General features: G+C 40.8%; 1 protein-coding gene across 2 annotated transcripts in view; it reads left to right on the top strand.

The window, feature by feature from the left end:
- Nucleotides 1–14,082, top strand: part of adamts18 (ADAM metallopeptidase with thrombospondin type 1 motif, 18) — a 77,598-nt gene that overhangs the window by 16,936 nt on the left and 46,580 nt on the right. The window contains exons 3-8 of one of the 2 annotated variants that reach the window (XM_084006668.1): nt 5,235–5,490; nt 6,974–7,188; nt 8,148–8,231; nt 8,341–8,500; nt 12,233–12,338; nt 13,913–14,050. In XM_084006668.1, the coding sequence (XP_083862794.1) occupies nt 5,235–5,490; nt 6,974–7,188; nt 8,148–8,231; nt 8,341–8,500; nt 12,233–12,338; nt 13,913–14,050 (959 nt within the window). Of the gene's footprint in view, nt 1–5,234; nt 5,495–6,973; nt 7,189–8,147; nt 8,232–8,340; nt 8,501–12,232; nt 12,339–13,912; nt 14,051–14,082 lie in introns of both variants that reach the window. The other variant, XM_084006669.1, reaches the window with a different exon arrangement.

Genomic DNA, 14,082 nt, shown 5'->3' with positions numbered 1-14,082 from the left:
AATATATCGGCCTTCAACCCATTGTTGAACAGAGAGCGCCATCTATTGGTCTCAGAAAATGCTTCACGAAGCTTCATTTGGACATCACTACTGGCTGGAGGCTTGCTAATGTTTGCTGCTGTTTGTCCGTATGTCTGTGTTGAGTTTTGAATGCAACTGTTTCTGCTGCTTTGATTCCCTCAGGCGACTGTGCTTCATGAGCAGCCCCTTGGTGACGTAGTAAACTCGACTGACCAATGGTGCAACTTTCATCACTGACTCACTGATTCACTCACTGATTCACTCACTGATTCACTCACTCACTCACTCACTCACTCACTCACTCACTCACTCACTCACTCACTCACTCACTCACTCACTCAGCCGCAGAGCCACTTAGAGGGCTGACCCTCTACTGTCCATTAGTGATGTCCAAATGAAGCTTCGTGAAGCATTTTCTTTATTTTCTGAGCCCAATAGATGGCGGTCTCTGTTCAACAAAGGGTTGAAGGCCGATATATTTCCATTGCTTTCAACCCTTTATTGAACAGAGAGCGCCATCTATTGGGCTCAGAAAATAAAGAAAATGCTTCACGAAGCTTCATTTGGACATCACTAGTGCAAGCCAGCTTGGAACCCCTGGGGGGGCAATCGTGCCGAGGCACATACGGATCGAATGGCCCTGCAAGTGCGCCCCCAATGAGCATTATTGAGTCAGATACGAGGAACAGTTTTCATGACCGTTAAAAAAATGTATAGCCCCTTTTATAATGTCTTTTAGTTTTGGTATCACTCCTTTTTTCCACACCGTCGTCATTTTAAAAGCTACGGAAACGGAAAGGGGTGACAGAATGTTATGCCTCCGTGACGCCAACAGAGGTCGTCACAGAGCAGCCGCATCAGAGGCGAGACGAGGGGAGCCGGCCTCTTTGTGAACATGTGTTACCAGGGCGACGCGTCACCAGCGGATTTAACAAGCTCAAAGCATTGATCCGGAGAAGATAAAAAGCCAGTAGTTGCTTGGACGAGGCCGCCGTTGTTGCAGCAACATGTATATGATGCACACGTTTGAAGAGTCGTGTATGTATGCGAGATGAGCAAAAGTTCACCTTTCATTGTTGTTTTGATGTACAAGCCGGGATGCTGTGTAAACGGAGACACCGTTCTTCATAAATGGTACGAACGATTGTGGCATATTTTTGTAAAAAGGCCTTATAAGATCACTTCCTGAACAGGTTTCACCACCGGCACATGGCATCTAGTAGTTTAGCTTTTGAAAACATGTTACAATCACGTATCTGCTAGTGATGTCCAAATGAAGCTTCGTGAAGCATTTTCTTTATTTTCTGAGCCCAATGGATGGCGCTCTCTGTTCAACAATGGGTTGAAGGCCGATATATTTCCATTGCTTTCAACCCTTTGTTGAATAGAGAGCGCCATCTATTGGGCTCAGAAAATGAAGGAAATGCTTCACGAAGCTTCATTTGGACATCACTAGTATCTGCTATCATACAATCCTGTGCTTGGTTCATTTGCCTTTACACCACAAATGAACCACCAGAGTCCTCTTGGAAGCAGACCGAGACCAACCCTTTTTAAGCGGCCATTCGTCCGCACCAGGGTTGGATTGACAGTTTTCACACCAGCCCAAACGAAGCGCACCAACAGAGTAAACTGACCTTTTTCGGTCCGTTTAACTGAACCCAATGGGGTGAGGTCTGAAAGCACCCTAAAACTAATGGAGTGATTGCAGATGGCCTAGCTGAATGCAACTGTTCGCTGTGAAATACAGCCATTTGAAGTTAAAGGGAGAAGAAATTCAACCTTATCATTGCCCCTTGTCTACTGTGCCATCTCCTTCTGATCCAAGATCCAAAATTTCCATCTCTTCCCGACCCAGCTCTTCCCCCACTTTAAAGACACACAATTCACTCAAGCAAACTGTAATTACTCAGATTGCGATTCTATTGAATAAGTTTGATGCCTGAGGGGCCTCTCTGCTCCTGTATAACCCCCCCCCCCCGACCACCACCACCATGCATGTTGTGATTCTCTGCTGAGCTGGAGTGCAGATGTGCTTTAGAGCTCGGTAATCACCAGCTTGGGGCTTCTCGCCACTCTGCACTGGTCTTTAACAGCATGTAAGCACTTACTCATTTGCCTTATAATATCATGGTAGGAAACCTTAAAAAGAGACTACAGTTTATTCAGAGACATGCTAAAGATGCCGTCTCCCCTGACATAAACCGTTAGGCTGCAAGAGAGGGAGAGCTGTTTGTTGGGTTGGCTTCAAAGACCTGAGGGGAGATTTTTAACCCTTGTGTAAAAAAATAGCTGATTTGAGGTGACCTGGTTCAACCTGTAATCTCACTGTGTGAATCAGAGAAATGGGTCTGCGTATAAACGTGGGAGGAAAGCCAAGTGGTGTTCTGCAGAGAGCGTTCATCCCTTTAATCTATCCAAGTCTTACAAGTGTTAATGTACAGAGATAACTAGAGGTCTTCTGCCTGTGAAACTCTATACAGTTCATCTCTCTCTTTCATCGCACATCATTAAACGTATAGGCCAGCACCAGAGTTGCAATAGGTGAGGTTTGACTTGTTTGGTATGAAAGGTGGTATCAGTCCCTCCAGGAAATACCATAGTCTGTATATAAGTAGTGGATGTAGTCATGGTGACATCACCCATCAATTTGTGTACTACAGTTTTGAAGCCTCGACTTCCCCATTTTGGGTGTCGCCATCTTGGATTTTGGCTGCCACCATCTTGGATTTATGTAACCAGTGAACAGAAGTATTTGGACTGTGGAGGAGTGATGGATGGAACTGATGAACACAAGCGGTAGAGGGGCACCCCGAGCAGCAACCTTACTGGATCTTAATAAGCTCAGTGTAATCTCTGGAAGCATGAGTTGAAGGGAGAAAAAAGCACATGAAATGATCTCCAAGTGTTGCGGGATGATTATGCTGATATTGTTTGACAGAATGGGCTGTCAAAAAAAAAAGTTTAAAGTGTTTCATATTTAAACAAGGAATATTTCATGAGGTGTATGTTTTTTAAGGTCAGGTCTGCTGTAAATGCCAGGCTGAAAGACAGATGAAAAGATAGGCAAATAAGAGATGACAGGAGTGTGTGCTGATGGGAGATACTTCCTTTGACCTACCCTGGCTCTGTTTTGAATTCCGATCTATTTTGGGAAGGTGGAGTCATTTTTTTGCCAAGGACCTTCTCTTTCTTAATTCAAGTCTTTGATTTGATATCATCCATTGCCCGGGGGGACATTTTCTTTCCAACCATGTGCTTGCAGGTTGAGCCTTTCAGCGCGATGCTGCAGGAGCAGGTAACTCTGAAGTATCTAGCTCGAGGCTGATTTTGGCAGCTATTGATGTGCTGGGCTTCAGACCACTGACTGCAGAACAAAACATCCAACCACTGGACCATGTGGTCCTTCTGTGTAGTCACAATAATGAAGTTTGACAGTTAACTTCCTGTAAAACTTCCCATTGCACCTCGGAGGACTGATTGATGGAGAAGATGATTTTTAAACAGATGAGATGTGATGGAAACTGTGATGGTAGTTGGACGGATGGACGGACAGACGGATGGTTACAGGGATGGATGGTTAGAAGGACGGACGGATGCTTAAAGGGATGGATGGATGTTAGAGGGACGGATGGGGCTGCTGATGGCAGCCTGCCATGTATCCATGCACTGTTTTGACAACAAGAGCCTTGCCATGGCTTTCCCTTTGTCTTGCCTCTGTTTATTTTGCCACCTGCTACTCTAGGGGGGAATGGGGTCAGCTCAACAAGAGCAGAGTCCTGTCACACGCATGCGCACGCACACACACACACACACACTTCAGTAAGTTGCTAGGGAAATAGATGACACACACACACACAAAAATAGGTCACAGGTCATTGGGTCAAAGGGTGCATGTGTATGTTTTGATAAATTCAGTGAGTGTGTGCTTTTATCTGTGTGTCTGTGTGAGTGTGTGTGTGTGTGTGTGTGTGATTGCACAGCTATTTTGTGTGCATTTGGCGTGGCGTAGGGTGAATTAGGTAGAACTCCGTGGTCAGACGGAATGTTAAGGTTCAGTAGCTCAGTAGCTCAGTGTCTCAGCGTAGAGGGCGGCTAAGGCCACTCCACTAAAACAAGAGAGCCAAAACACCCAGCCAGTCTGCTGTTATAACAATATGGCCAGGAGCTGTGTAGAACATGTCAACAAAGGCAGGATCCAAACTAATTTGGATCTTTTCTACAGCAGTGAAACGTCGGTATTGGACATGTTGTCACTTGTGAAACATGTAGAAGATGAATGAAAATAGCATATATATATGCTTATCTACATGAGTGGATTTTTTTCAAAGTAGTAGCCTAAATACAATGATAAGTTAGTGCCAGGTAATAGTTTAAGTAGTGAATAAGAATGATTAAATCATGAATGATATATGTTTATATGCAGTACATCCAGTATATATGCTGTATTCAACTTTCAAAATTGAATGAAATACTGAAAATGAACAATAACACATTATTTAGATATTTTGTTTAACAAAAGCAGGAACATACATTAGTAAGGGATAATGTACAGTGAGTTTGTCACATCAGCCAAATAAACTACAACAGGGTGAGCAGACCTCTTGTGAATCACCATGATGGGGTTCATTCTGCAATAACTACCCTCATGTTGTCCCTTATCCTACTTATGTTACTAAAGAGATCAATCATTCGACACAAAATACTGATATAAATTGTATTTCATTGGTTTAAAAATGATTGAAACTGCATCCTGAGCAACAGTCTGTTGTTCATTGCAATTTTACGCATCAGTCAAATTCTGGGCAAATGTTGGGGAGGATGATTGTTTTCGATTTTGGAGATGAAAAGTCAAAGTTCAAGGTCACGGTGACCTCACAGCGATATCTCAGGAATGCCTTGGCAGACATATCTATGTAATGATTTCTGCTTCCTAGCTACTGTAGCTCTGTTAAGGCCAGGGAGTGGAACCTGGGAAGCCCTGTACTGTCAAATCACATTGTAGAGGTGTTTTTGTGCAGAATGTGAGCTATATGAGTGCTTTGTGATATGCATGGAGGATGTAATGTCATTATTATGTTTTCTTTGAAAGTACTAACACAAGAATTGTATGATGTACTGCTGGTGATGTCATGTACATGATAAACAGATTTCCGCGGGGTTCTGTGAGTACCCTGTATGGTTCACTCTCTATCCATGTGTGTGTCTTCCAGTCAGGTTTGATCCGTGTGTCACAGGAGGACTATTTGATCGCACCACTACCGAATCACATGGCTGAGCAACACAACTACAGCGCCCCCGATGGTCACCACCCGCATGTACTCTATAAACGCTCTGCAGAACACATTGTCCACAGAAGATCTAGCAGCCAATCTTTCACACCTGACCTCCAACATCAGCAGTATCATCACCATGACTACCAGTATGGAAAGCTGCAGAGGCAACACTTCTGCGGACGCCGCAAGCAATGTATGTAAGGGAACCTTATATTCCTTATACTTTTTCATTATGTGCACACTTATATTCAGTTACAGTAACAGTGATTGTGGTGTGATATACAAAGCAGGCAGGCCAGCCATTCTAGTCATTACACTCTTGATCTTTAGACATGTACTTCAAAACTACAATGAGGCGGCATTCACACCAGGTCAGGTGATCTGAACTCCAGTCCTCCCATTAATTTGAGTGCACAGTAAACACAGACATAAACACATATTATTTTATATACTCTATATATTAATTATTTTCTGACTGAAATTCACACCATGATTTAACATGTTTTTGCTTGGTGTCCGATAGATCTGTGGATTACAGACACATGCATCATTTAGACAATCATGTCGTTATTATCACCTTTACACTCTAATTCTGATTCCATTCTGATTTGAATTTCAAAATGAATTACAGGGTGAAGAGAGATTTCCCTATTGCACACAAAGCACCAGCACTTTCTCTTACTCTAGATGTGAACACTGACTTTTCATTTATTAATTTATTTACATTTACCTTTAGGGCATTTAGCAGACGGTTTTGTCCAAAGCAACTTACAATAAGTACATTTGTTGAAAGAAAGAAAGAAAGAAAGAAAGAAAGAAAGAAAGAAAGAAAGAAAGAAAGAAAAATCAATGTATGTGCATGGTTTTCCTGACCAATGGAGAATGGTACTTTACCCCCATGTATGCTGACGGATTTTTTGGAAGTGACAATAAACATGATTGATTGATGTTCCCTCGCTATTGTGATTTTATGATGTAATCTATCACGGTAACAATACTATTTCATGATGCTGATTATATTCCCTTGAGTATGCTCAAGGGTGTTGGGTAGGATGCAGTTATGTACTATACAATTGCCATGCACTCTAACAAAGTATTGTGATACATATTATATACAGGTATACAATGAAACTTCTCATTGATTATTTTGTGTTATCAATCTTAATTATTTGACTTTGCCACATCAAAAAGAACATTTGTATTTACGGTAGATGATTTGTGCCATGGTAGAGAAGCCACTGAAAAACATCTAGACTATTACAAAACACATTGATATTCGCTAAGACAGTTAATATAATAGTTTAATATAAAGCATTGTCACAGCATTATTACCACCACTTCATAACATGAAAATGTTAATTTAATATTTTATAAAGTAGGTAACCCTAAACCACATTAAATGCCTTTGAGTATATTGCGTCCATTGCAATAGGACTACATCAGCCTGAGGCTACTCAGCCCATAGGCTATTCTACAGCTTTATCTTCTCTTCGAGTGGTGAGAGGTAGGAAGCAGTGTCGGGAGTGAATTTCCTGTCCATTCAACACCAGAGCCTGTACTCTTATCACCGGGCACGGGCCAGGAAAAAGGCAGTTCATTCATTTGACCCTAACTGCCAATTTCTCTCCCTCCGTCTCTTCTCCCTCCTTTCCGTCCTTTCCTTTTTGCCCTCCTAGACACTCCCCAGCCTCCCGCTGAGGACCGCTTCATCATGCCAGACGAGTTTGCCATACCTGAGCCAGAAGGGCCAGGAAGGGCGAAGAGATCTCCCATTAACTCTAACAGGGTTGGGGGTCTGAATGTGGAGACCCTGGTGGTGGCAGACAGGAAGATGCTGGAGAAGCATGGCAGGGACAACGTCACCACCTACGTCCTCACTGTCATGAATATGGTGAGGGCGGTAGAAGGGAGGAGGAGGAAAGGTGGAGTACGGCAAGGAAATATAAGATAGAGATGGTTCAATGACACATGGAAAATGTGTTGCATTGCTCTGTTTCTCCCAGGTCATGTTCATTTATTGAACATTAGTGATTCAACAGACCTCTATGACCTGTAATGTAAGCGTTACAGGACTGATGGGGAAAGCCAAGCAAGTTATAATGCTATCAAGCTAATCTGCTTTTCCAGACAGTCTTGTGCATCAGCTAGAATACAGAAATTGCAAAGTAATCACACAAAAGTGAAGACAATGTAACATTTACTAGTAATGCTTTAACTGCCCTAGTATCACCAGTTTTTTATAGTGGCTAACATCAACAAAGCAAGCAAACTTAACATAGATAATATTGTATAACCCCCATATCAGTCAGCTTGTTGACTTTGTAACCCCTCTCAACTTGTGCTACCGTTATGATGCGTTTTTACATCTTGTTGCCAAAGTAAGCAGTAGCAAAGGTAACATAGGCTAGCGTTAAACGTGGCTGCTAGTTAGCAAAGGTTACACAGGCTAGCTTTAACAATGGTCACTATTTAGCCAAAGTTACACAGGCTAGTTTTAAATATGATTCCAAAAATCTGAATAACTAGAAGTAACATATAAATAGTCCGCATTGATGTAATGTCTAACTTGGGAGGGAGAAAAGCATGCTACAGGTCTGTTTGAATTTTTCTTCAAATCACATTTTGTGAAACCTAAATTTAAAGGTAAAAAATAAAGAAACATGGAAGGTCAATCAAGCAAGCTTTACCCCATTCTTCTCGCTACTGTTCAGAGTTTTGCTAACTTTTCAAGGACAGTTGTGTTATTCACTCTTAACTATTACCTACAGTACCAGTAGGCAAATAAGAAGTTAGATCTTCATCCTGCATATTTTTAAGTCCAACATGTTCTATTTTTCTACTTTTTTGCAGGTTTCCAGTCTTTTCAAAGACGGCACCATTGGGACTGACATCAACATTGTGGTGGTTAGCTTGTTACTACTGGAACAGGACCCTGTGAGTGGATTCAGACTCCAATTCTGCAACAATGTGTCGCTTTGCACTGGATGCTGGTGACTGATGAATTAACTCTTTGCTGTGTATGTTTCTCTCCTTTCATTTCCAGCTGGGCTTGACCATCAATCACCATGCTGACCAATCCCTCAATAGTTTCTGCCAGTGGCAGTCAGGTCTGGTGGGAAAAGGTGGTAAACGGCACGACCATGCTGTTCTACTCACTGGATTGGACATCTGTTCCTGGAAGAATGAGCCCTGTGACACTCTGGGTAAGACAAGCCAAGCATCGATATATATTAGGGGTGTGAATCTTTAGCTTCACAGCGAGTCGATTCAATTAACGATATACTAGTTGTACACTTTTTTGTAACGATTCGATTCGATTCTGTAAACCACGATTCGATTCAGTAACTTGTAACCAAAGTTCTATATCCATGAAATAAACATGCAATAATGCGAGTGAGACTACCGGTATTCTTCTGAAAGGTGAAAAAATAACATATTTATTCTATAAAAAAGTAGTCCTGCATAATATTTTATGCTGAATACAAAAATGTAATTAAACATCGCTCAGTTATTTTGAACATTTTCAGTAGACTACATGCTGGCAGGGGAGAGAGAGTCTTAAACGTATTAAAACATTAATCATAAGTAAGAATCACGATTCATCCGATTAAATGCATTTATATCGATTATTGGTGAAGCCAAAATGATTCATTCTATTTATTTATTTTAGCAGATCGATTTAGTTGAATCTATAGGAATGACAATCGATTCATCGATTCATCGAATGAATCGTTACACCTCTAATATATATATATATATATATATATATATATATATATATATATTATTAATCAGATTCATCACAAGATAGCTGTGGATTAATCACCATTCATACATTTTCTCTGTGTATTGTTGTGGAAACGGAAAGATAAATGACAGAAGCTGTATATGCACCAGAATGTGCAGCCTCTACAAAAAGAGATGCACTGATATCACTTTATATCAGACCGAGTACAAATATTTAAATTTCAATACTTGTCCTGCTTCTTAATAATACCAGTTCTAACAATAACTTTGAAAACATTCAACCTTGTGTTTTCCTGGTACAAACAGAACAGAGTTTGCAGTAGAGATATTAATAATAAACTATTTAACCTGCTGCCAGTTACACAGTTAAATTAAATATTAAAGCTCAAAAAGCTCAGAGAATCAGAGGAGCAGCTTGTCACTGAAAGGAGAATAGTGCTGGTCCACCTTAAAGGCCAGCAGAGCTTAAAAGGTCAGCCCACCTTAAAGTCCCAGTCGGCAAGTCCAGCGGATCAAGGGCACTGTCAGATTTTTAATGTTGACAACTCTCACGCTCCTCCCCCACGACCACCGAGCTCCTTTCCCTCGACTTCCTGCCCTTTGAAATCCCTTCGATCACGCCACCTTTGAAACGTGGATCCGATGTTGACTCTGGTTTTATCATGGGCACCGTCGCTATGTTCTTTTTTTCCTTCTTTTCCAAAGGTGTTTTCCTTTCCTTAGTTGTTTTGGACCTCCTCGTTTCTGTTTTTAACCGAGGAATTGGAAGCTTGTTGCTACTTCCCTCTGCCTCCTCCCTGTGATAGTGGAACGACCCGAGGGGGATCGGCTCTGTGTGAGCAAGAACACAGCCCTGCATGCTGAGTGACAGGATGATCGCTGTCGATTTTTTGCAAAACAAACAACAGGCTCTTTTCTAAAATCGGATGATTTATGTTGTTCTATCGTAGCATAGTGTCGGCTTTGGTGAATATGATCAAAAAATGTTGCCGACTGGGACTTTAAGTGTGACTGAGCCAGTTGCTAATGTCGGGGCTAACTGCTACATTCACAGCTGTAACGGGGTCTGACTCCCTCTGTTGCTAATGTCAGGGCTAACTGCTACATTCACAGCTGCTCTTTGTAAGCGAGCTGGAGCTGCTGACTTCATACTTACCGTCATGCTCTCTCTTTCCCTCTCCCTCTCTCCACTGGACACTCGCTAATGTTACATCGTTCATTGAAAGTTCCATCTTGTTCTTTTTTTTTGCGTTAATGTGTGCATTGACTCAAAAAAATTAACCGACGTGCGTTCATTTTGACATTTGTCATTTATACATATACCCTGTGACTTTTGACCCAATCATTCTGCAGTAATTATGCTGAACATTTGTTCACAAATGTCCTCCTGGTGTGTTTATATTGCCCAATAGGACATTTTTGAGAAGAAGTGTTATCACAGCAGAACGATTGTGCCAAACTTGAAGGATATATTTTTTGTACTTGTAGAATATATTATTTTTTAGTCTTTGTAGGATATTCTTTGTACTTGAAGGAAAATGTTTTTGTAATAATAACACATATTTGTTTCTGAAACATTAGAAATATGTCATGCAACCTATTTTTGTTTATTTGTTAAGTTTTTGCATGATATTACAACCGTATGAAACAACTAGGTCTGGATAAGCAAGGCAAAAAATCTGCAACAATGAAGCAAATGTTGACAAAAATCCTGCTTCACCACGTCATAAGTCACCAGCGCTGCACTCTGGGATGACCTTATGTTCAGTTTACGCATACATCTTAACAATTGTAGGAACAAAAGGTAGTTGTTCATCAACATCAACGGAGCCAACTAAGCCTTACTAATCCCATATTCATATTGCTTTCACACCACTTATTGTTAATCTCAGAGCAGCACTTCAGCTCATTAACTAGGAGGTAAAGTGAAAGGTGACTGTTGTATTGTAACTTCTTTATGTATGTGTATGTTCTGCCAGGGTTGTTTAAGTAAAACGTGGCTCTTTAAATCATATTCATCGACCATATGCTGTTGTTTCTATTGTACATGTTCTTATATTTTGGGTCTATTGGGGCCAATGTTTCATGAATGTATTAAAAGGCATTAACCTGACCAACTTTGAGCTTTGCCTGAGTGATCGACAAATGACGTCTCAGTGTTGAGCCACAGACTTTATTCAGTATGGCTGGAAAGCAAATTCTAATGAGAAACTGGAGAAACCTAGATGGGTCCTCTTTTTTTCAGTTATGGTTCACCGAGTTGGCAAAAGTGGCATCATGCGAGCACATTTCTTTCAGCAAGTGGGAAGACTTGGAATACATTGCTAATATGGACAGATCTTGAATATAGCACAAGCCATCACATAATACTCACGTTCAGTCTTTATGTGTCTGAAAATGAATCTGTGGCTTGTAAATTTGATCAAATAATGGTCCCAATTAATGAAAACATATATATGTATTATTATTATTATGGAAATGCATATAGGTGTATTTTGACTTGTTGAACAAAACGTGACAATGTTTAAAACAAAACATGTAATTCAAATTCTAATTACAAAAATGGGTCCTTTTGGAGAAATGTTTGCCAGAGAAGACAGTGAGAAAAAAGACTGAACACTGAATATTTTCATCAGCTTTTCAATGACAGTACATCCCACACCTTGTCGTTTTCCTAATGTGGTCTGTTATACCATCAGCAATAGTCCTCCTCTCAGCCTGGGCTCCCGAACATTCTGGTCCCCCGCAGTTAATTCATCTTTCAAGGGAAACACATTTTGTTGTTGATTACATTTTCTCTTGACATATCGCAAATTGGTTTCAAATGAGTCTGTAGAAGTCCATCTAGGGAGGAGGTCTGGTTGGTGGACCACTGGTGTGCCGTGTCAGTGATTTGTTGCCGAAACACACCGAAGCAGTTTTGTTGCATGATTGTTTTGTTTCAATTTCATAGTCATGTTAAATCAAACCATGATGCTTTTTTTTTTTTTTTTTTTACAAAACCTAACCAAGTAGAGATAAAATCCCCCTCTTTGCATGATAGAGGGGGATTTTACCTCTTACCTGTCTCCTATGGAATTGGAAATTTGATTTTATTAACCTTCAGCTTTTTTTTTTGCAGTCAGTAAAAACCAAGTGTCTCATCATCCTAACACCTTATCTCTCTCCCTCCTCTGTTCTTTATGCAGGTTTTGCCCCCATCAGTGGGATGTGCAGCAAGTACAGGAGCTGTACCATCAATGAGGATACAGGACTAGGCTTGGCCTTCACCATCGCTCACGAGTCTGGACATAAGTATGTTTGACAAAAACGGCATGGCAGCAAGCTTAATAAATCTAAATCATTTTCTGGATATTTCGGACCACCCAGACGCAAACAAGTGAAACTATGATAGACTTGAGTGTAATTTTAGCGCATCACAGGATACCAGTCACTATTTTGGCTCTGCTGTTAATGGATGTAATGAATCTATATTTAATTAAATAGATGTGGACTGATTTAAAGAAACAAATATACTCTGAAATTAGGGTGTTACATTATGTAACACCCTAATTTCAGAGTATATTTGTTTCTATGTAACTTACATAAGAGCACTACCTCATCCGCTCCATGACACTTTATGAGAGAATAATGGAAACAGCCTCTGGCCACATGGCCCAGTGTTTGTGTTTATACGTTTCCATTGAGAGAGGAGGCTGTTTATTTTTTAGATTTCATGTTGCATCAAAACTAAAACTCTTCTATGTTGGGATATCCTAATGACTGAACCTGCATTACAGAAGATATGCCCAGAAACATTTTCACTGTCAAATGAACAAAACAGTGATTACTAAACATATGTCGCAGTGATGAATTTGTAAGTAAGCATCAACATAAGTGTGTGATTCTCTGATGACTTCATGCAACAAGCTACATCATATTTTAATTTCATTATGTCGTGCACAGCCGTCTCCTCCAAAATTGTATTTTCATACAACTAAACTGACTCACAATCCAGTTTCCAGGGAAACATTTTTCTTCTGGATTGAATGGCCACAATTTTAAACCACGTGTTTGAAATGTTGTAAATGAACAAAATTAAACTAAAAATTCTACAAAACTGCACAATTAAGTTTAGACAACAAAACTTCTTGGTTAGGTTTAGTAAAAAAAAACATCATGATTTGGCTTGAAAAGACATGTAATGAGAACGTAATTCAAAATGCAGTTTTATCGTGTCGGAATGTAATTTTAAGAGACCATCAAAAAGGTGGATTGATAATCGGCTTGATCATCACAAGGAACACTTTTAAATTTTCCCTCATGAAAGCCTCCACTTCTACTCATGAGGAATGTGTCTTCGTGCCTCGGTATGTGTAAACCATAGAAATAAAATCGAACTACAACATTCCTATTTGAATCAACGTATCAGGATGCTCAGAGTGTCGGCCATTGTTATGTGTACTGTTGCCATTGCAACTGTTGTAGAAGGCCACTTCCTTGCAAAGTAAATGGAGTATTAAATGTTTTAAAGTTACAACCATGCCAGGATAGCTCAGTAGTAGACTTGGCGTACCGAGAGTCAGGCCTCACTGCAGCGGCCCAGGTTTGAATCCAACCACCGTGTCGGCATGTCCCTTTCTGCAATGTCATCCCCATGCAGGCACGCCGGAAGCACTGGTGCAGGGGGTGCGACCGCAGATCTATTTACAGCGCTGTAGCTTTTTAGCTGCTATAGTCTGGCCTCTTGGTCACGATATCATGCTCAACCGATCGGATACTTCGCATGTAAACAATGATCCGAAAGGCTAAGGTACATGTCAGAGTATACAGTTTGAGAGAATGAGATGCCTAAAAGTTAAGTGAACCTTTTCATTTATTTTCTCTAGCTTTGGGATGATCCATGATGGTGAGGGGAACCCTTGTCGCAAGACAGAAGGCAACATTATGTCTCCCACTCTGGCTGGAAACAACGGGGTCTTCTTCTGGTCCACCTGCAGTCGACAGTACCTCAGCCGCTTCCTTGGGTAGGCCTCAACGTCTAGTCCTAGTGCACAAA

This window comes from Eutrigla gurnardus (assembly GCF_963514095.1).
Source record: "Eutrigla gurnardus genome assembly, chromosome: 1".
Lineage (NCBI taxonomy): Eukaryota > Metazoa > Chordata > Actinopteri > Perciformes > Triglidae > Eutrigla > Eutrigla gurnardus.
This window is presented reverse-complemented; position numbering and strand designations above follow the sequence as displayed.